Raw genomic sequence first — 23,709 nt, forward strand, 5'->3', positions numbered from 1 at the left:
CTGTAAAGATAAAGAATGACTTATTTGAGACATTGTTTCCCTATGATTCATTTTTCAGGTTCCTTCTTATTCCCCTCCATCAGACAAACTGGAATTCTCCCTAGACGTGTCAGACAAAGCCCAGACTCCTACAGTGGCACCAGACAATGTGACTGACCATGGAATCATGCTGCTTCCCAGTAATACTGTGCCATCTGAACCCCTGCAGCAATTTACACCTCCTGCTACTGCTGCCAAAGCAGGTAATGTTTCAGTGTAGCTGGAGATCTGAGGGCCTGCTGGACGGGAGGCAGGGAGGGCTTTAATACTGTCAGGTTTGCATCCTTTTCTTAGTTACAAACTCTGTTCAAATGCAGCCTTAAGCATGAAGTCCTCAGTAACACTGGAAGCTGCATCCCCTTTAGCTGGTTACTTCTGGAGCAAAATTCTGATCAAGCATAACATCAGTGGGAAATTATAACTCAAGCAAATACAGCTGTGCAAAAAGCTTGAGAGATTAAGAGCATTTTCTTAATGAGTTATTTTTTATATTGGTGAGAAATACGTGAGACTTTCTGGAGTTTCACGACAGTCTCTTCTAGCCATACTGTTGTTTTTGTGTGGCTTCAGAATACTATTCCTTCTAGAAACTCTTCAGTAGGGTTCCCACCATGTGTAGCTGTCAGATATCACACAGGGACACAGGTGGGACTTGAGGAAGCTCAGCCCTTAACAGTGGAGAACATGGCCACTTAATCCTAAAAAAAAATGTTTTGTTATGACTTCAAAACTCTAAAAAGGCTTATAAGACTTAGAGCTGCAGGGCAAAAAGTTCTTGTTTTGAAAAAGATGTCTTTAACTGCTCTGCTGTCTGTAATTGTGTTAAATTCTGTGTGTATGTTAATCTAACTCCTTTCTTCTGGCAAATTTCCGCCCTTCCTTTGTATCCTGGCAAAGGGTTAGAAGGGCCACAAGAGTCAGAGAAGCACAGATGTATGTTCTTCTGTACGTCTGAGGGATATGTAGAGCTAAGCACTTTGCTTCCTGGTAGAATGGGTTTGATCTGGGACATTCCTGGCACCTTCTGCCAGGACCTGGCCAGCAGGATGTAGATCTACTAGCCACATAGTGGTAGGAGGTATTGGAAAGACACGAGTTGCAAGAGGATTTTTCTCCAAGGCAATGAATAATCATTACCACTGAGGGTTGACTGGGCAGCTCCTCTTTTCACAATAGGAGGCTAAAGAAGATTCAGAAAAGGTGCTTGGAAGAGGCAGCTGAAGGGGATGGTTGTGATGAATCTCACTGTAAGTTCTGCTTTGTACAAGGATTGCCTCAAGTTTGTGCTCAGCCTTACCATCTCGGTATAGGAGACAATGTCTCCTTTTCTTTTGGTCATCACCCTCATCTAAACATTTTATTCTCATCTCTTGTGGAGGTCAAAAGATTTTAGAAGCACAAATCTCCACTCTGCTGATGGCTAAGTCAACTTCTGTGAGCAATTCTTAGATTTAAGAAGCAATGACAGAAGGTCATCACTGCCTCTTTGCTTCATCCCTGTTTTGATCTGTCATCTGCCACTGCTAAGTCATCTCTTGCTCATCTATTAAGAGTTTAAATTGGATGTTTAGATAGTGTTGAGTGTTGCCTTTAGAGGACTTCTGCTCTGTGCACTCCCAGTATTCAGGAACAAATTTAAAACCTTTGAAAAATAGATCTGTGAGAACCTTGCTTGAAGTTATACTTTGGTATGTTTCTGTTGGAGAGTGGGTTTGTGGACTAAAGTATTTTTTGAAAAGAAAAGATTTTTCACAGATAAGAACTGTTTCTGGATGACACACTGGTTGAATGTGCAATTTAGTTATGAGATAACCCTGTTCCACTAGCAGAATCTTTGATGACCCCATGAGCTGGGCACATAGTATGCTTACCCAAATGCAACACAAATACAGAAGTAGTGCTTCCTGGTGGAAAAGAGGGTTAGTTTTAGGATGGACTATATTAGTTAATTCAATGAAGTTATGTGGTGTTTCTTCTGATTCTGATGGCTCTTTTTGTACTCTGTAATTCCAACAAATTAAGAAAAATGTGTAATTCTTTATGCAGAGCGAAGTTAACTCTGATATATAAAAAAAAAACAGAACTCATAGGAGTAGGTGAAATGATAATTCATATTTAGGAAAGAACAATTGTCTGGAATAGTTCAGTAAAAAGTGAAGTAGCCATAGTCATGGTTATAATTATTTGGTTATGTATCAGGGAAATGTCTTCTTTTTTTTTTTTTAATTATCTTTGCCTATTTGCCAAATTTTGCTTAATCTGTTACAAATAATACTTGAAGATACTAAATCTATACCCATCCTGTCTTTTAAAACATTATGTTCTCATTCTGTCTCAGATACAGTAAAAGAACTTATTGTGTCTGCTGGAGATAACATACAAGTGATGCTACCCAAAAATGAGGTTGAACTGAATGCTTTTGTCGTCCCACCACCACCAACAGGTGAGTTAAATGTCCCTGCCATACAGGACATGTTCACACTGCCAACTTATAAATGCAGGTGAGTCCTGAGTTATGTGATCATCTGCACTTAGGGAGAAGATGTCTTTCCTATCTACTCCTTCTACTGTTTTTTTTTTGTTTGTTTGTTTGTTTTGGAATCCAACTGCTGAGAGCATTTTCTTCTTTGAATTTCACATGTTTTGAAGTGGCTTGTATTTTCAGAATCTGAATTCATTAGCCAAATGATTCAACAGAAAGCCTGTCATTTCTACCTAAGGATTATGTTGCCCTGGTTATAGCATCCTGCTTTTAAGCAGAGAGGGAAAAAAAGTGGAATCTGAACACATTGACCTTAAAACCACCAGATTCTGAGCTACAGTAGCAAAGAATACATATTTCATAGATAGCCATGTAAAATGCATTCACTTCATGTGAAGCTGGATTTTAAAGTTATTTGTGAAGACTGTTATTGTTGCTATTTTAGCAAGTTACAGCATACTATGGAAGCATGACTTGTATTTGTAAAATTTCATTATTCTGTCTCAAATAATAGCACTCATGATTTCCTACTGTAGCATTTTATTTGACTGGTAGTGAACTTGATTTCTTTGTTTCCTGCACTTATCTAGAAGGGAAAGCTTATTATTCTTTTATTGTGTTATTGCACTAAGAAACATCCTACAACTATGAATGGAGATTAATTAGTCACCCTGCTGATTATGGTGGTGAAATGGAGCACAGGTACACCCGGACACTGAAGCTCTCTCATGTAAGTGAACTGTAAGCTCAAGCTTATTTAGTTTGTCCAGTTCTTTCACAGGAATTTAACCTATGATGAAGGGTGCCTTTATTTGAGGAATTCATATTACTGTGAGTTTTCTTCACTTGCATGTATCACCAACTCTTTCTTCAGAAACATGCCATCTTCTCAGAGTGCCCTCATAATTTTCTAAGATAGAGTAAAAATTCCTAAGTGTTGGCTTTGTTTTCCTCACCTCTAAACAGTAACCAGTGTTTCTCGTGTATGGGTTTATGAAAGGAACTCTAGGTTTCAGGTATCCAGATTTTCCTATGTTTACAACATGATTGGCAGATTGTATGCGTGTTGCATCTGTATGTTTCATCACATAACTGGATTTGTTCTGTGTATGTCTCAGCTGTCGGTGGGACTTTATGCCTTCAAAGTGACAGTTTCTGGTGAACATGCCTTTGGCGAAGGTTTTGTAAATGTCACTGTCAAACCAGGTAAGTCAGTTGACTAAAATAATTAATTTCTTCAACACAAATGGTAATACAATGTGCTTATATAACGGTATGTCTTCTGAGGGCAGTCAGAAGTCCAGAGATATATTTCATGTCTTCTGAGTATTTTAAGGAAATGCAGCTAAGGATCATGCCTAACATGTACAAGGCTTGAGGTATGACACCTTCTGTGCTCCTCTTTTCTGCTACAAGGACCAGGCATTAGATGCTCAACTGGCTGTAGCTGCAAATTACAGTGCACGGGTCTTCATTGAGTTGTACCAGATGGAAGGGGCTGCAGCAGAAGCCTTCTGCTCTTCAGTAACCTTTTGTATCCCTTGGACAGCAGATGCTGCAGAACTGTCATTTTTGGATTTAGATTACTGAGGACTATTGATTTGTAGAGTTACCAGATTGTCTTTGCCCAGGTCCTCACAATCTTTTTCAATCCTGTCTTCCTCACAGCAATCAGAATTAACCAACCACCAGTTGCTGTTGCTTCGCCCAAAGTACAAGAAGTTTCTTTGCCTACAACTTCTACCTTCATTGATGGCAGTCGTATGTACTCACACCCTGTATTTTTAATACAGTTAAAACACTTTTTATCAATACCAAGTGGAATTCTTTCCATTCAACACACAGAAGTTCCCTGAATCATTATTCATGTTGGGAATTTGAGGGCAGTTATAAGTGGTTTGTTTTTATATATACTAAGAACAAACAAACTGTAGAACGTATAAGAAGTTGTAGAATGCCCCATCTGAAATATTGCATCCAGGTCTGGGGTCCCCAACACAGGGAGGTTGTAAAGCTTATGAACTGAGTCCACTGGTGAGCACAAAGATGATCAGAGGGCTGCAGCACTTCTATGAAGACAGGCTAAGGGACCTTTGTTTGTTTGGACTGGAGAGGAGAAAGCTCTGGGAAGCTTCATTGTGGCCTTCCCATATTTAAAGGGAGATTATAAACAGAAAGGAAATGAACTTTATACAGAGATAGAGACAAGGGGGATAGTTTTAAACTAAGGAAGGGGGGATGTGGATTAGTTGTCAGGGAGAAGTTTTTTACTGACAGAGTGGTGAGGTTGCCCAGAGAGGTTGTGGATGCCCCATCCCTGGAGATGTTCAAGGCCAGGCTGGATGGAGTCCTGCTCAAACTGATCTAGTGCTTGATCTAGCAGTTGTCAACCTGCCTGTGGCAGGGGTTTGGAACTAGGTGATCATTGAGCCATTTTGTACTTCTGGGATTCATCCACAGAGAGGCTGGCTGAGATTGACTTTACTTTTGTTTGTTTATGGTAAAGCATTCAAAATGTAACTCATCATCTGGTTCAGTAGTACATGAACTGTAGAAAAACAGTTAGGAATCAGTGCATGAGAGACTTTAGTATTCACGCAGGCTGATGTTACACAAGGTACTGATATATTTTTCTTTAATTCATGTAGAAAGTACAGATGATATGAAGATTGTGAGTTACCACTGGGAAGAAATTAAAGGTCCTTTGCGGGAGCAGAAGGCATCTGCTGACACACCCGTCTTGCACTTGTCTAACCTTGTTCTTGGAAATTACACTTTCAGGTACACCTGCATGGATGATTTTCTTTTGAGTTCTAGGCATTTCTGTGATGTCAGCTGGATGTTTTGGGGTTTTTTTTTGTGCTTGTGCATACCATACCTCCTTAAAGAACTTCTTTTTTCTTTTGTATGCTCTTTGCCTTCATTTCATGGGGACCAATTTCATTAAGAAGTACTTGCAGTGATTTTGTGACGCTGGTATAGTGATGCACTGGAGCACAAACCTATGCAAATCAAGGTATCAGGAATTAAATAACCTTCCACTTCCTGCAGTAATAACTTCAAGAGAATATATACATTTTTTTTCAGATGAGACTGAAGTCAGGATGTGAAAGTCATCCCCTGAATAGTGGTGACAAACAGAATGGTATTGGCAGTCTGATCCATGCAAGGTCCCATGGTGTGCTGAGTTTAGGAGAGTTGCTGCTGTTTTCTTCCAGTTAATCCTTACTGGCGATGGATTTTGTCCAGACAACAAAAACAATGTTTATAGTCCTGGGTGCTTTAATTAAAATCAGAGATCGTTTTCTGTACTTTTCAATTTAGCACCTTGTCCTGGACTTGTGCATTTTTCACTGAATCACTCTTGGCTGCCAATGAGTAACAGCCTGCAGGTCGGTACGTCGTATATCAGTGTAGCATCAGCAGAATGCTGAAGCCTGTTGATGACCATTGTATGGCATATATTAAACGTGGCCCTTTGCATAAGCATCACCAAAAATTGCTTCAGCTTCAGTTCTCTGTTCTTTACTGGAATTGTTCCATATTGTATAATGGCAGAAGATTACTGTTTTCTTTTCCTCTGTTGAAAAGGATAGAGCTCACATACATTGCTTTTAAGCATGCTCTGAACACAGAATCACAGAATCACAGAATCGTAGGGGTTGGAAGGGACCTCCAGAGATCATCGAGTCCAACCCCCCTGCCAAAGCAGGATCCCTACACCAGGTCGCACAGGTAGGCGTCCAGGCGGGTCTTGAATATCTCCAGAGAAGGAGACTCCACAACCTCCCTGGGCAGCCTGTTCCAGTGCTCCGTCACCCTCACTGTAAAGAAGTTCTTGTGCACATTGGTGCGGAACTTCCTATGCTCCAGCTTCTGGCCATTTCCCCTTGTCCTGTCTCCGCACACTGCTGAAAAGAGTCTGGCCTCGCCACTTTGCCCCCCACACCTTAGATATTTATAGACCTGGATCAGGTCCCCTCTCAGTCTTCTCTTCTCAAGGCTAAACAGACCCAGCTCACTTAGCCTTTCCTCATAGGGGAGATGCTCCAGGCCCTTCACCATCTTTGTGGCTCTCCGCTGGACTCTTTCCAAGAGATCCCTGTCTTTTTTGTACTGGGGAGCCCAGAACTGGACACAGTACTCCAGATGAGGCCTTACCAGGGCAGAGTAGAGGGGGAGGATCACCTCCCTCGACCTGCTGGCCACGCTCCTTTTAATGCACCCCAGAATGCCATTGGCCTTTTTGGCCACAAGGGCACACTGCTGGCTCATGGCCAACCTGTCGTCCACCAGGACACCCAGGTCCCTCTCTGCAGAGCTCCTCTCCAGCAGGTCATCCCCCAACCTGTACCGGTGCATGGAATTATTCCTCCCTAGGTGCAAGACTCTACACTTGCTTTTGTTAAACTTCATCTGGTTCCTTACTGCCCAGCTCTCCAGCCTGTCCAGGTCTCGCTGAATGGCAGCACAGCCTTCGGGCGTGTCAGCCAATCCTCCCAACTTCGTATCATCAGCAAACTTGCTGAGGGTGGCCACTACCCCCTCATCAAGGTCACTGATGAAGATGTTGAACAGGACCGGTCCCAGCACCGACCCCTGGGGAACACCGCTGGTTACAGGTCTCCAACCAGACTCTGCACCGCCAATGACAACCCTCTGTGCTCTGCCAGTCAGCCAGTTCTCAACCCACCTCACTGTCCACTCATCTATCCCGCACTTCCTCAGCTTCGTTATAAGGATGTCGTGGGAGACAGTGTCAAATGCCTTGCTGAAGTCAAGGTAGACTACATCCACTGCTCTCCCCCCATCCACCCAGCCAGTGACAACATCATAGAAGGCTACCAGGTTGGTCAAGCACGACCTCCCCCTGGTGAACCCGTGCTGACTACTCCTGATAACCTCCTTTTCTTCCGGTTGTCTGGAGATGGCATCCAGCACAATCTGTTCCATCACCTTTCCAGGGACAGAGGTGAGGCTGACTGGCCTGTAATTACCTGGATCTTCCTTCTTGCCCTTTTTGAAGACCGGAGTGACATTGGCTATCCTCCAGTCTTCAGGCACCTCCCCCATTCTCCAAGACCTCTCAAAGATGATAGAGAGCGGTTCAGCAATCACCTCTGCCAGCTCCCTCAGCACCCGTGGATGCACCCCATCGGGTCCCATGGATTTATGAACATTGGTGTTGCCTAGGCGCTCTCGGACCGCCTCTTCCCTGACTAAAGGGAAGTCTTCCATTCCCCAGACCTTCTCACTAACCACCAGGGCCTGGGATTCCCGAGGGGGAGCTTTTTCACTGAAGACAGAAGCAAAGAAGGCGTTCAGTATCTCCGCCTTCTCAGCATCCCCCGTTACCAGAACACCCCCCTCACTTAGTAGGGGACCTACATTCTCCCTAGTCTTCCTTTTACTGTTAACATACTTAAAAAAACCTTTTTTATTATCCTTTACCACCTTTGCTAGATTCAATTCCAGGTGGGCTTTAGCCTTCCTCGTCGCATCCCTGCAGGCCCTGACAACATTTCTATATTCTTCCCGAGTGGTCAGACCCTTTTTCCACATTTCATGGACCTTCTTTTTCCCTTTGAGTTTGTGCATGAGCTCCTTGCTCATCCACACAGGTCTCCTGCCACCCTTTCCTGATTTCTTGCTCACAGGGACGCACCGATCCTGGGCTTGGAAGAAGAGCTGTTTAAATGCCAACCAGCTCTCACAGGCCCCCTTACCTTCTAACACCCTAGCCCACGGGATAGCTCCAAGTAGGTCCCGGAAGAGATCAAAGTTGGCTCTCCTAAAGTCCAGGGTAGCAATCCTACTTTTTGCTTTGCTCCTTCCACTCAAGATCTTGAACTCCACAAGGGAATTAAGAAATCACTTTTTCCATATGCCTTTGGGAGAGGCTGAGGTACTTAAACAATAGAGCAGCCTGTTCAAGCTCACAGGAAATTAGCTGGAAGATACTCCTAACACACTTGGTTGTGCATCCATTGCAAAAGTTTGCAGTTGCTAATGGCAGGATCAGTAAACATTATTGTTCTCTCTTGGGGAAGACTTCAAGAGTGGCTCCCTTCCATGTTTTTGGCTGTATGCACTAGTCACAAGAGTGGTGAAATGAAGAAGTTTCAAGTTCCCACACCATGGAGAACAGTCTGTCATCACTTTCAGGTGTCAGATTTTTAGATAATATGCCACTGTGTTTCTGAAAGGCAGTAACGATTGTTTAAACCCTATGTTACATTTAGTTACTTGAGATTTCCTTACAAAATCAGAGCTGATAATAAGCTCCATTAGTATTAGTAGCAGTTTGTTTAAGAAATAAGAAGTTACGAGGTGTTACTGTGCTGTGATGAGGCAGTCTGTGAAGATCCACAGTAGTGTTGTGTGCAGGGATTGTTGCGCAGTAGCAGATGAATGAAGTCACTGTTTTTTTACTGAGTACATTTTTAAAGAGCGTACAGCAAAATCTCTGCGAATTGATGGAGTTGCCATTGACTGCATGGAAGAGGTTTCATCTGGGATCCAGAATAGATATGCATTTTTAAAAAAAACAGATTGCAAGCTGTGATTGAAAATAGTCTTCCGAATTTCTTTCCACCTCAGTTGAAGGCTGTCTTTCTGCAACACAGGTTCATAAAAATTAAATCAGTGGCTCTGTTTTAGGGAGTGATTTTGTTCTCTTTGAGTGCCAGCAAAATGGGAATCTTTGGCTTCTGACTTGTCAGCAGTCTGATCTAACAAATTTCCAGTATTGCCTTTATTCTATTGTAGACTCACTGTGATTGATTCAGACGGAGCAGCCAACTCCACAATTGCATCTCTGAGTGTCAACAAACCAGTGGATTACCCACCTATTGCAAATGCAGGACCTAATCAGGCAGTCACTTTGCCCCAGAACTTCATTACGTTGAATGGAAACCAGAGCAGTGATGACCATGAAATTGTCAGCTATGAGTGGTCACTCAGTCCCAGAAGCAAAGACAAGGTTGTAGCAATGCAGGTATGTCTATTTCTCCTTGCATAGTATTAGAAAATTCTTTCATCTTTGCCTTCAATATGAAGAGAAACATACAAAAGTAATTTTTCAGAAGCATTTAAATATCCAGAGTGCTGTTGTTCCTTTCTGTTGTGTTCAGCTTTTTAGACTCTATTACTACTTGTAATTTTTTTTTCTTTCCTTTTTTTTTTTTTTTTAATCATTCTTTGTAGCCATTTCTGTTCCCTGCTATTTGTTTTCTGGTGGTTTGGAAAAAATCTCAGTTCACTCTGCCTAATCCTGGACCCTGAAGTTTGCTCCACAGATTTGCATCTTCTGAGAGGCTAGACATGGTGCAAACTTTTTATTGAGAGAAGATTAGACTTGCCCAAGTTTTTGTTAAACAGTTCATTTTCCTGGAAACAGTAGGACTCAAACAAGAAATTAATGTTCTGAGTGAAAACTTACAAGACTTTTGTCAATTTCTTGCTGACACACTGGTGTGTTTTTTGATTCAATCTTAATAAAACACGGGTTTCCTATGAATGCTAATTGATTATTTTACTCTTATTCTTTATGGCTACATATTTATTTTATCTTTTATCTTTTGTTTTTTTTTAAATCTGAGAACTCAAATCCATACAAATACAATTTGTATTTGAGTGCACTTACACTCACTGGGGTGCAGGTTCTTGTAGCTGTTTAGATGATTAAAATAATTAATATAATGATTCCAGCTTCAGAACTTCAGAAGCCATTTTTATGAGAGAAGTGAGCTTTCTGTGTTAAAAAAGGCAAATGCTTTAGACTTTTCAAATTGGAAAGAGACCACTTTATATAGATCATTTTAGAAAATAAGCTCTGATGGTCAGATAATCATGTATCGTATCCTTTAGTTCATATTAGACTTCCCTGTATAACTGTGACAATTGTAATTTTGATTGATGAAGATGGAAAGGATGATTCCTCATGAGATACATAAATGGTCATTTTGTTAGCAAAAGGGCATATAGTTGGGCCTAATCTTTTTGTGAACTTTTGTATATATATATGTATATACTAACTAATACTGCTGGAAGTATATGCTCAGAGCAGAGTTGTCTTGTTTAACTTTATTTCCATAAGCCTACCTGGCTGGAATCAAGTATGTTGTTGTTCTTTTTAATGACTTATTTTTGCATTTAACTGTTTTTAGAAATAAATACTGGATTAAACAATGTCATTGTTAATGTCCCATGTGTCTAACAATTATTGTCGTTCAGAAATAACATAGCAGTAATACTAAAAATTAAGAAATTAAGATTTTATGTTGATGACTATATCTCTGCATTGATAGACAGATGCAGTACTGAATATGTTACACCTGTCTGTATGTCAAATTTTAAGTATCCTCTTTGTCTGCAAGGTGTTTTTGCTCAAATCATATACTTATTTGGAATTAAAACGTACTTCACTTTTCCTCCACATCTGCTCTCTTGATATATTTTTGTACTCCATGAGTACTTTTTCTCATCTCTCTCTCACTGCCATGTAGGGAGTGCGGACTCCATACCTCCAGCTGTCTGCAATGCAGGAAGGAGATTATACTTTTCAGCTCACAGTCACAGATTCAGCAAGGCAGCAGTCCACTGCTGAGGTCACTCTGATAGTACAGCCTGGTAAGCTGACTGACTGCAGGCACATCTGTGTCCTTCAGGGTGGACAAGCCTGAATGCCTTAGCACTGTCATCAGATATCTCATCTCCCCATATTCACAGAATCACCAAGGTTGGAAAAGACCTTCAAGATCATCCAGTCCAACCATCCACCTATCACCAATAGTTCTCACTAAACCATGTCCCTCAACACAAAATTCAAATGTTCCTTGAACACCTCCAGGGTCAGTGACTCCACCACCTCCCTGGGCAGCCCATTCCTGGTGCTTGTATTGCACTATTCAGGTGGCAGTCTGAAAATTTGGTGTGCCTGCATCAAGGACTCTTTTACCTCTGTTTCCTATCAAAACAAACAGTAAAAACAAGTGCAGCATACCAGGAAATCCAGGCAGTAATCCTGACGGCTCCCATTGGCCTGATTATATAAGGCACTATGCATGTTTGAGTGTACTTTTAAAAACTAAAATGTAGCTTTCAGTTTAATACCCTGCTAAGTTGTTCACCATGTCAACCAGTGATTTGTTCAATTTCTTACTGTTTTGCATTTCTTCAAGAATCCTGGTGCAATCTAAATTCTCACTAGGATTCTTTTGCTAGAAGAAAAAATGTCAAGCAGAGAGTTTCAAACGCTGCTTCTTTCACATCATTGTTTAGATTTGGGAGCTGAATGATGAGTAGATGCAAGTGCACCAGGCCTACAAAGTATTTTTTTTTCCAATTTTTGATAATATGTTTGCATATTGCACGTTCTTACATCTGTGAACATTTCTGCTCATGTGAAGGTCTCATATTACACTGTGGAGCAATGTTAGAGCTCCATCATTTTGCTCATTCTACAGCTACTTCTAGAACCATTGAATGCATTGAGTTGAAAGGAACCTTAAAGATCCTCTAGTTCCATCCCCCTGCCATGGGCCAGAACACTTCCCATAAGACCAGAGCCCCATTGAAACTGGCCTTGAACACCTCCAGGAGTGAAGCATCCACAGCTTCTCTGGGCAACCTCTTCCTGTGCTTCAGCACCCTCTGAGTAAAGAATTTCCTCTTAAATGTCAATGACCCTTTTTAGGGAAACTTTGCAATGGGCATTTACCAAAGGAACCAGGAATGAGAACTGCAAGTACAGCATGTATGGGTAGTATGTTTTAGATTGGTGACATTGTTGAAGTGGGAAGGAACTATTGCTGAATTCAGGTTAAAGTGGAAATGAATATAGAGGAGAATAGTAGTGTTGGTGGTTTAGCATGCCACAACAACAAAATTTGGTAACAGAACTTGACTTGTTGCAGAGCTGGTCTCTCCCACCAAGTACTTTTTACTGGTTTGTGCATGTTATATTCGATCCCTAGGAAGTGGTGGAACATCTAAATCCTAGAAACCATTTCCAGGGACAAGAAGGACATGAAAATCATCAAGGCAGTCAGCTCAGGTTCCCCAAAAGGAAGTCATGCCTAACCAACCAGATAAGCTTCTATTATCAAATCTCTAACCTGGTAGATGAGGGGAGAGCAGAAGGGGATCTTATTGGCAGATATACCAAAGGGAGATTGCAAAGAAGATGGAGAAATACATCCAATGCCAGGGCAGTGGGCATAAAATGGAACATAAGAGGTTCCCTCTGAACACCTGGAACACCTGTGTGCTGTATGGGTGATGGAGCACTGGTGCAGGTTGTCTAAACAGGCTGCGGAGTCTCCTCTTAGAGATCTTCAGAAGCCTGAACATGAGCCTGGACAACTGCTTTGGGTTTCCCTTTTTGAGCAGGGGCTGGATCAGATGAACCCAGAGATTTCTTCCAACTTAAGCCACTATGTGGTTCTCTGATTCTCTGGTTCATGCTTTTGAGCCTCCTGGCAGGCTTCTAATTTTATATTCTGTGTAAAATCTTCTTGCTGATTGACAGTCTTAGCAACTAACCAGCAAATGTGATACACTAAATCTTATTTTTACAGAAAATAACAGCCCTCCAGTAGCAGTGGCTGGCCCTGACAAGGAATTGACATTCCCAGTAGAAAGTACTACGCTGGATGGAAGCAAAAGCCAAGATGACCAAGGCATTGTCCTCTACCACTGGGAAAATATCAGGTAATCAGGTATCTAAAGGGATGTATTACTAATCTACAGTTTAGAGAAAAAAAAAAGAAAGAGGGAGGGAAAAAAGTGAAATTACTACTTGACTTCCAGAGCCTCTTAATCAATACTGTTGGGTGAAGCAGTGTTTGAAAACTGCTTTGAGAGTTTTCCTCCTTAGGTGGTAATAGGTTGAGAGATAAGAATTTTAAATTCGTGTGGGCCTGCTTATGTTTTATTCTGTGTCATTTTGAAACCTGGAGTCACAAAGTTATTTTATGAGGAAATTACAGGAACTCTCTTATCTTCCATTAAGGAGGGCAACAGGCGTAGGTACTCTCCTGTAATGTGTAATTTTTCCAGTCAGTGCTTTCATAATCTCTCCTGTTTGTTGGATAACAAAGGAAAAATTATCCAAACAATCCCTTTAGCTGGAGCTAAATGAAATGACTGAAGCACTCTTGAATAGTGATTAAAATGCTGTAGAGAAGCTTGTAATTGTATGCTCAAATACAGAGCTAATTGGTCCTTAATAAAAGAACAAAGGTATTAGTTTGTGCAGCTGTCCTGTCCACAGTACAGAAATAAATTTGTTGACACCCAGTATGTGTTGTAAGTGACTTTTAGACCAGCAGCATTTGCATATGCTCCCATAGAATAGTACAGCAAGGAGGCTGAACTGGGGTGCATTTTCTACCCTTCTGATGATGGTATGTGTGCTGCTTGAGTGTTTTGAATGTCAGAAAAAGATGTAATTATGAACTCTCTAAACTCACTGTCATAATTTCTTCACTGTCAATGCTTATAGAAGTGATAGAACCCCAATATCCATAACAGCAAATGAAATGAGTGATGCTGCTCTCAGAGAATTTTGTCTGGCTTTAACAAATAATTTTTATGAGATGTTTTGTTTCAGTGGGCCAAGCTACGTGCAGATGGAAAATGGTGACAAAGCAATAGCAACTGTGTCTGGTCTTCAGGTTGGCACCTATCGCTTCAGACTGACAGTTAAAGACCAGCAGGGGTTAAGCAGTGCATGTATGCTGTCTATTACTGTGAAGGAAGGTAAGCATAGTTGCTGCTGCTTAGGATGTAGTAGGCAGCTTGCCAGTTAGCTTAGTCACTGACAACATAAAGAAACTCAGAACAGAAAGGACTAATGTATTTGTTATCATCTTTCAAGGGATTCAAGGAGAGTAACTGCCATTTTGTAATAAAGAAGTATTGCAAGTAACTGCTGAAATCACTTCCTGCTTTTACATCTCTCTCTGCCTTCCACCCCACCCTCTCTCTCCCCCTCTCTCTCCAGCTAATAATCAGACCAGTGAGGCATTTATCATCACAGCTTTCCAGAGCTCTGTCTTATCAGTTATGTTCTACACAGAAGTCAGTGATGTCTGGCTTCTGGAAAGAAAATGTTTTCATGCTTCTCTGGTGATTTTGGCCATACTCAAAGTTCATGTTATAATTTCACTGCTAGCAGTGAGCAAAAAGCATTCAGGATCTTTAGTTACTATTGCTTTGCTTAAATACAGATATGAAAAAGTAAGATTTCACACAAGCTTCTATTACGGATGAGAGCCCAGCATAATGCTCTCATGCTGAGCTGTGTTTCTAAGCTTCTGCTTGACTCAGGTGATCAGATGCAAAAATTACTGTGGGACTATGAATAGAGTACCCCACAGTGCTTTAGAATAAATTTTTTGGATAATATTTCTTGTCAGTGTTCTACTCAGGGTGCAGATCTACTTTTGTCAGATTATTCTAATTCCAGAGCCAAATTCTGTATACCTGCTGTCCCTTTGATACAAGATTCTCTTAGTGCCTGTAATCATAAGTGTAGAGAACTAAAGTGTGGGTGTGTTGGCAATGGTATGTCACATCTTGCATGAATTGAAAGCAAATTCTTCTCCGCTACTTTTATGGCTAGAAAACAACAGTCCACCCCGGGCACATGCTGGTGGGAAGCATGTTTTGGTGCTTCCCAATAACTCTGTTACCTTGGATGGCTCAAGATCTGCTGATGACCAGGGGATTGTGTCATATTTGTGGATTCGGGATGGTCAAAGCCCGGCAGCAGGGGTAAGTTTTTTGAATGTTTTAACTGGACTCAAATTCAGCTTTTATGTATGTTGCTTCACTGCAGAAGGGCAAGCAGGGATGACTCATGAGATGCAATAGAGGATGCTGTCTACATCTGATTTATCTCCTCAGCTCTCTGTAATGCTTTGGTTCAAGTAGCTTGTGTCTTTTTCAGTAGTGCAAATTGGTAAGAAGTGAGACAGGAGAAGGTAAGATGATTGCAAAGCTTCTAGAAGTAATTCACTTAAGTATATGAGGAGGACTGGAGAGATTTCAGTTACAGCTGGCAGAAATGTTGAAAATTCATAAACTTCAAGGAGAGGAAATGATATATAAGAAAGCAGAACTAATGATACTAGAGTAAAATTGAGAAATGTGACTGTCTTGGGATTTCAGGTAGATGGGGACTTGAGGATGTCAGCTGTTCTATCTGAGGTGGTTTTTATTTTGTTTTGTTTTGCGTTTTGTTTTAATGAGAAGAATCTGTACTGTATGCAGAGATCCTTATTAACTCCCACTTGCAAATTTGCATTATTCTGCTATGATTTGTGGATAGGTCACATTTGTCATAAAGCCAAAGCAAGAACCCACACTGTCATATCAGATACCTGAGTTGATATTCATGTCTGCAGTTTTTTCAGAGGGTATAACCATCCTGGTGCCTGTTTTTGCAGGATGTGATCCATGGCTCAGACCATGAAGCAGTATTGCAGCTAACTAATCTGGTGGAAGGAATCTATATTTTTCACTTGAAAGTGACAGATGCCAAAGGAGATTCAGATATTGACTCTGCTACTGTTGAAGTGCGGCCTGGTATGACAATTAAAAGGTCATCGATACGTTGTGAATACCTCATCTTTGTTCTCCTTTTCTCTTCTTCCAGTGTTGACAAGATTTTGTCAGGCTAAAACACAAATAAGTCTCTCTTCCTACCATCTTATCATCTTATTGCACTTCTCTCAGTTGGCATTGTGTGTATTGAACAAGACATGTCAGAGTTCTTCTTTCCCACCATTTGCAGCATAGCTGTCCTGGATAGATAAATATATGAAAATTACACATCTTACTCTCTTAGTTTCAGCTGAGACAGAATTGCTTTATTTGGAATGTCTGCTATAATGTTGTGTTTGGGTTCTAGGAGAAAAACAACATTAATAACACACTGATGTTTATAGTTGCCTGCTAAACCAAGGCTGCTCACAGCAAAGAGCCCAAGAAGGGAATAGAATTAGGACTGACTTAAACTGGCCAAAGGGATATTCCATACTACATGACATCAAGCACAAAAGCAAGTTTTGTAGAGGGTCTCTTGCTCTCTTGCTCTCTTCCATTGCTCAGAGGGTGGTGGTGAGCAATTGCTTGTGCATCACTTATTATACGCATTTTTATATGTATACAGTCATGACTATTTTCCTTTTCTTTTTCTCTGTCTTAGTAAATAGTTTTATCTCAACCCACAAGTTCTACTTTTTTTTTTTTTATTCTCTCCCCCATCCCATTGGGAAGAGGGGGTGTGAACAAATGACTGTGTGATGTTGAGCCACCTACCAGGTTAAACAACAGCACTTAATGTTTTCATATAGCTACTTTTTGCTTTTCTGTCATACACTGTAGTTTCTTGTTTCTTTTTGTGTGGTTATTGATCGGCTTGGTCAATAGCAAGATGTGAACTGTGCATTAATTTTAGGTACAAATGCTGCAGTAGTGTGTTTGTGTTGTTTTTTTCCTTCTCTTACTCTGAAGAACAAAAACGAACCCCCAAGATTTTCAGAATGTTTTAAATTGGCTTGCCATGGTCTGATATTGCTCATATATAGTCTTGTCTTCAACTGTAAAATAGGTGGTTATGTGATGGAAACAGTGAGGAAATTAATGTGAGACAAGTCTGTCAGATTTCATGATTGTCTGTTTACTGGGCAATTATTTTCTTTCTACCTCAGTTTATTGTTGAGTGTAGTCATGTGATAGTTGGCTCAAAAGTATCACTGCATGTCTGTGAAGCTTGTTTTGTTTGCAAAACATTCTAGAAATGCAAATATTATTTGAATATATGTCTCATGTTTGAAGAGAAATTGGTATTTCTGAATCTGACTGTCCCCATTTAGGCTTATTCACTAAGTCTTGGATACTACCCTGTGAGTCTGTCTTTGCATCCCTTTTCCTCATTGGTAGCCAGATCACTAGCAGATAACTTAAAAATTAGACTTACCTAGCACTTAGCTCAGACCTTCACGTGGCAGCATTAGGGGAAACAGACGTTGTTATTCTGCACAGAGATGTGGTAATGCTGAAATACACACTGAAGTGTCTTTTCCCGAACTGATAACAGGTAAATCGTTATCTTAGAACCTACCAGATTTATTTCAGAAATAATGTCAAAAAGTAGGCTAAGTACTTTTGTAGGAACACAAAAAGGGGTGGCTTATAAGTGATGATGGTCTTACGCAGGAAAATACAATATTAATAAGTAATTATAATACCACATGTTGTCTTCATTCAATATTGAAATATTTTCCAGGCTCTGATACTATACCATGTCCTTCTTCTGTTAGATCCCAGAAAGAGTGGTCTGGTGGAGCTCATTCTGCAAGTTGAGGTGGGACAGCTGAGTGAACAGCAGAAGGACACACTGGTGAGACAACTAGCTGTATTGCTGAATGTCTTGGATTCAGATATCAAAGTTCAGAAGATACAAGCATTCTCAGATATAAGGTACAAAGATGCCCTGCTGTGCCAGGAAGATTTATGATTTTCATCTAGTCTTTCACAGCTCGCAGTTAGTTGCAAAATAATGTAGAAAATGTTATCACAAATGCTACTGTATATACTTTAAGAAGTGAGTTTCCTCTGTTGTGGTAGGAAATTGATGAAGTGAGCTCTCCAAGAGCTTGGTTTTTAAATATTTTCTTTTAAAAAAATCCTCTGCATAGATTATCTTTTTTTTATTCCCTTAATTATCTTTTGTTCCTTCAAAGAAAGTTCATGCAGAATTTCAGTGTCTCTGTTCCATGTAGAGTTACTATTTTTCCCAAATGCTGGCTGGAAAAAGATGGACAGACCTTCTCACAGTGAAGCAAATAATGTATTTCAAAATAATTTTCCAGCTGTATCTTATCACACTTACTTTGGTTCCCTTTTTTTCCTCTCTAAGCTTCTGATACTTTTAAGTACTTTATATACATTTCTCCAGGTAACTGATAAGAAAAAATCATTTTTTCACAGAAAAATCAGCAGATTTTGCAGTATTCTACATAGAGTTTCCTACTCCAAAGTAAATATCTTTTCTGTTTGCAGTAGAGGGATGGAAGTGGCCATATGCAGCATGATTGTTAAAAACCTGTTGACATCATATGTTGACATCATATTCTAAATTACTTCTTGTTAACTGCTTGGTGATGTAAAAATCTATTTTAGTGTTTATTCACCTCTCTGGGAAGCTCTTAACATTAAAAAAAAGGAGAAGAAAATCCAATAGCTATGGCTATACTACCTTTAAGTTCAGGTTGAATATTAGGAAAAAATTATTTTAGAAAGAACCGTGAGGTATTGGAACAGGATGCCCAGGAAAGTGTTAGAAGTCACCATGTCTGGAGATTTTCAAGAAAATATAGATGTGCTGAGTGACATGGCCATGGTGTGTCCAGGTTAGCAGGCATGGTTATGATAGGTTGATGGTTGGACTAAATGAACTTTAGTTTTCTTTTCCAGCCTTAAAGATTCTATGTTGAATTGCAGCTTCCAACTACTGCTTTTCAACTAGAGATGTTCCCTGAAGCACATGATGTTGGATGAGATCAATACTACCAACATTTCTTGAATTTTCTAGATTTCCTCTGACTGCTTCGGGATGCTTTGTGATAGGTTCTAGACAAGTGGAGTGAAAGCAGACATTGAGGACATTCTTCTCATAAAGTGAGAGTCAGGAAGACCTTTCTTGTTCTCACACTTCTGTGAAGAAACTTAAGAACCTACTGGTGCTTCTGGCTCAGAATAAAATTCAGTTGCCATGATATTTGGATAGAGCTGGCTGATGTTTAGACAGATTTCCCTAATCTGTATCAGTAGTGATATTCACTTCTCAGAAACAAGCAAAACCAAAGGCTGTCAACTGAATACCTGACAAAAGTAATCTTAGACAGAATCCCTAACCTATACTGTTCTTTCTACAGCACTGCAGTTGTGTTTTACGTGCAGAACGGGCATCCTTCCAAGGTGATCAAGGCATCAGATGTGTCTCGAACTCTGCATGTGCAGCTTCTGAAAGAGAAGGCTGACTTTCTGCTTTTTAAAGTCCTGCGGGTTGACACAGCTGGTATGTTTACCATCTGGTGTCTGGGATTTTTCTTTCTGAAAGATGACATTGGGGATGATACTTAAAATGCATGCTCATGTGTGTTAAACTGGTACAAGTTACTTGTGTTCTTTTAAAGATATGCTTTTGCCTGCTGTCACAGATAAAGCCTTATCTGACATAGATTAGGAAGACCTGGGAAACAAGGAGATTCTCTGCTTGTGTAATCTTTTGTTGGAAGATGAGCAAACCTCATTATAGCCATACTATAGAATGTTCCACGTCTCTTCAAGGTTTGTGCTCAGTAATAGGCATATAATGCAGACTTTGTAGCAGGCAAAATGGTCAGCTCATCACTGTGTTCACACTGTCTTCTAAGGAGATTCTATTTGCATCATAACTGCGTCCTAGGGGGTTTCATAGTGAACTTTTGCTTGAACTTCAAAGCCTAGCCTGATGTTAAACTGTGCTAGTAACACGACCCCTTTATGACACTCATATTACAGATATGACTTCCTCCATCATTTAAAAATCAGGAGATAACAATCCAAATGCAAAGAGTTTGTAGCACTACAAATAGTCATAAATTCTGATTTCGTTCATCTCTTGAAAAGGACTATTGTTTTATTGTAAATACATTTGGGTTACCAGAATGTGTAGGTATCACTTGAAAATATGGCTTAATGGTTTGCTGCACATAACAAATCTGCCACTAGAAGTTTAAGAGGAATGACCTTATTTTATTCTAATGTGACATGTTGTTCTAGCAACAGATTTTCCTGTAAGCATATGATGTGTAAGTGTTCAGATCCTGCAATTCAGTTATGAAATACTGAAATGCACTTTGGTGATGTGATGCTTGTCTTACAATACTTGGTAATACTGGCATTCCTGAGATCTCAGGTACTTCAAAAGTTCTTACAAATATGTCATAAATAAAGGAGGAAGTCTGAACTCTACAACTTCAGCACATCATTACTTGTGGTTGAATGAATCTGTTCTCAACTTGCATACAATTTCAGCATTGTATGCATAAGATAGTCTCATCTTTTTCTTCACAGCCTGCTGAAACGTACACCTACTTAATACGTGACATCAAAGACAAGGGAGATAAGTACCAGAAAGTTATGAATTAGATGCTTTACCACCTATCTAGTCTCACAGTAAGAGACTGCATAGCAACTTGTCTATTTATACAGCTAACTTACGTTTGTTATTGTTCTTAGCATGTCTTTTAAAATGCTCTGGACATGGACATTGTGACCCTATAACAAAGCGCTGTATTTGCTACCAGCTGTGGATGGAAAACTTAATTAATCGTTATCTAAATGATGGCGAAAGTAACTGTGGTGAGTTTGAGTGTTACAGGATATATTCCAATAATCATTTTTCTTTTTGTGAGACTGTTGCTATTTGCTAACAGAATAGGAGGTAGATGCTGAAACATAGATGTTAGAACAGTCCCTTTATTGTCCAATCTGCCAATATCCTTCTATAGAAAGAAATATCTTCAGATTATTTGACTCATGTCCTGAAATATTAAAGACTTATAGATAGTAGTCCTTATTTTAAGCATTTTAAATATTTTAGAAACAGAATTTTAGAAGTATCACGGAGTGGAAAGTGTAAAAATTTTAACTATCAGGGGTGAGAATTTGAGTAAATTTGGGACCATGTGGCAGGTTTGTTTGATACTGTGTGTGTGGCAAAGCTCTGAGGTGCATTCATCAGATTTTTGCAAAGCTGAAAAAGAAAGCAACAACTTACGTTATCTGAGTTATTGTTTGATGCTTCCATGTCAGAAGTGTGACCTGAAAGCAAACACTGGTGTTCTGGACTGAGCAATAGAGTCATCTATTAATCTTTAACTTCTTAAGCTGATTAATTACACTGTGGTTTGGTTTTTTTTTCACTTCACCTGTTGCACCTGGGAAATACAATCTTGTTTCATCATTTTTATCATGTCTGTATTCCGTGGCACACCTAACAAATCAAGTAAGCCCATTTAATATTACATAGTGGCCTCCTATCTAAATGAGTTTAAACAGTTTTAATTTAACTAAATAGGTATCTTACATAGTTTAAGAACTGAACTTTTAGTACTCTGAAGACTTAGAGACGTTTTGCTGAGCAGTGCACTAGTCTTCAAGTATCACAGAATCTTAGGGACAGGAAGGGACCCCTGGGATCATCAAGTCTAACCTCCCTGCTCTATGGTATGAAGTAGAAGCACTTAGTAGTTGCCTCTGACCTGTTTTCAAACAATCCTAGAAAGGTATTTAGTCACAATCTGATATTAAGAAAGGAATATCTTACCCCATTCTGAAGATAAGGGCTCACTGGAAATCTCCCCAAAGAAAACAGTCTCTAAAGTAGAGAGGTTCTTCCCTCTTGGCTGCCAGAACCTTAAATGAAGCTAGAGAGGAGCGGACCCAGGATCCACCCCTTCCAGTTGCATAGGTGAATTATCTGTACCTGTGCTCCCAGGACTGGCCAGTCCTCTTTACTAGATGCTCAGTCGTTGGTTCAGGCTGTGAGCTAACAGTTCCCATTCACTACTAAGGCAGATTCCCTGGAGTAGGTTGCACAGGAAAGCAGTGCCCAGGTTGGTTCTGGATATCTCCAGAGAAGGAGACTCCACAGCCTATTTTGGTGGCTGTTCGAGTGCTCTGTCACCTTCACTGTAAAGAAGTTCTTGCTTATAATTTGTATGGAACTTCCTGTTTTGCAGTTTTTGCCTGTTGCCTCTTGTTTTGTCACTGCACACCACTGAAAAGAGTGTGGCCCCATCCATTTGACTCCTGCACTTTAGATATTTTAAGCAGTGATGAGATCCCTTCTCAACCCTCTTCTCCAAGCTGAAAAGTCCCAGATTTCTCAGCCTTTCCTTGTTTCTGTTTACATACTTAAAAAAGCCTTTCTTGCTGTCCTTGACCTCCTTTGTCTGATTTAATTCCAGGCAGACCTTAGCCTTCCCCATTATATTTCTGCAGGCCTTGACAGTGTTCCTCTATTACTCCCAAGTGGTCAGGCCCTTTTTCTAAGTTTCATAAACTTTCTTTTTCCCTTTGAGTTTTACCTTGCTCACCCACAGAGGCCTCCTGCCACTTTTGCCTGATTTCTGACTCTTAGGGATGAACTTGAGCTTGGGAAAAGTGGTGCTTAAATGTCAACCCAAAAAGTAATGCTGTGGAAATTGATAGGAAGCACATGGCGTTTGCTACAAGCTGTAAAGTGAACTGTGGGCAAAGTATCTTGTTAGTAGTGGTTGGTAATTGACCAACTGAAAATTTAAAAACCGAAATATGCAAGTAGAGGAATCTGTCACTGATCAGTTGTTCTCTTAAAGCATTGCTAAAATGTCAGACAGGGTACAACTCTATTTGAATTAGAGAACGAGGAGTGAGATGGTCAAGTTATTCAGTCTTTGGATCTTAAGATTGAATCTCTTGAATTCCAGCTTTCATGTGAATTTTGGCCATTTTATGACAGAAAAAGGGGTAGGGTGGAGAAAAGGTTTTGAAAACACACATTTTCAGTATGGAACTGTAAGAATACATTCTTCTGAGATGATATGAAGGTGCTGATACTTCCTGTACTCCTGTTGGCACCTCCCATTGACAAGGATTAATAGAAATTAATAGAAAGGTATTAGAAATTATCCTACACATATCACTTTACAAAGCACTGTTATGTTTCTTTTTTTCAGAGTGGAGTATACTCTATGTGACTCTGTCTGCTTTTATTACAATTGTGGTCATGATAGGGTTTGCCTGGTTCTGCATCTGCTGCTGTAAAAGGTACATGATTTGTGTTTCTTTTTGGTTGGGGTATAAGCAACAACTGCACACAACTGCCATATTTTAGTCCAGTCCTTAGCACTAAACCACTGAACTCATTACAAACAAAGCTTCCTTCAGTTGTTTCTGTATATATATGCTTTCCTTTTTCTTGGGGAGGGGGAAACAAAAAAAGAGGAATATCTGTCTGTGGTTCTGTGCATTCTTCTGTATTTTGAAAAACAAAAAGCCAGTGCAGGAATATCCTTCAAATTAAGAGTTTATTTATGTCACAGTGCTGAGTGTGTACTGCAGATTTTCATGATCTTGTCACACTG

The 23,709-nt window shown here is 40.2% G+C and overlaps 1 protein-coding gene across 3 annotated transcripts in view; it reads left to right on the forward strand.

Moving 5' to 3' along the window:
* KIAA0319 (KIAA0319 ortholog) overlaps positions 1–23,709 on the forward strand; it is a 52,765-nt gene that overhangs the window by 19,992 nt on the left and 9,064 nt on the right. For 2 of the 3 annotated variants that reach the window (XM_090136852.1, XM_031609983.2), the window contains exons 4-19: positions 59–242; positions 2,378–2,482; positions 3,154–3,251; positions 3,640–3,727; positions 4,190–4,282; positions 5,170–5,302; positions 9,290–9,518; positions 11,029–11,152; positions 13,102–13,234; positions 14,136–14,284; positions 15,150–15,301; positions 15,976–16,114; positions 17,854–18,013; positions 19,471–19,613; positions 20,819–20,941; positions 23,302–23,392. In XM_090136852.1, the coding sequence (XP_089992978.1) occupies positions 59–242; positions 2,378–2,482; positions 3,154–3,251; positions 3,640–3,727; positions 4,190–4,282; positions 5,170–5,302; positions 9,290–9,518; positions 11,029–11,152; positions 13,102–13,234; positions 14,136–14,284; positions 15,150–15,301; positions 15,976–16,114; positions 17,854–18,013; positions 19,471–19,613; positions 20,819–20,941; positions 23,302–23,392 (2,144 nt within the window). Of the gene's footprint in view, positions 1–58; positions 243–2,377; positions 2,483–3,153; positions 3,252–3,639; positions 3,728–4,189; positions 4,283–5,169; positions 5,303–9,289; positions 9,519–11,028; positions 11,153–13,101; positions 13,235–14,135; positions 14,285–15,149; positions 15,302–15,975; positions 16,115–17,853; positions 18,014–19,470; positions 19,614–20,818; positions 20,942–23,301; positions 23,393–23,709 lie in introns of those variants that run through there. The other variant, XM_090136853.1, reaches the window with a different exon arrangement.

This window comes from Phasianus colchicus, chromosome 3, assembly GCF_987193195.1.
Source record: "Phasianus colchicus chromosome 3, bPhaCol1.hap1.1, whole genome shotgun sequence".
NCBI classification, from domain to species: domain Eukaryota; kingdom Metazoa; phylum Chordata; class Aves; order Galliformes; family Phasianidae; genus Phasianus; species Phasianus colchicus.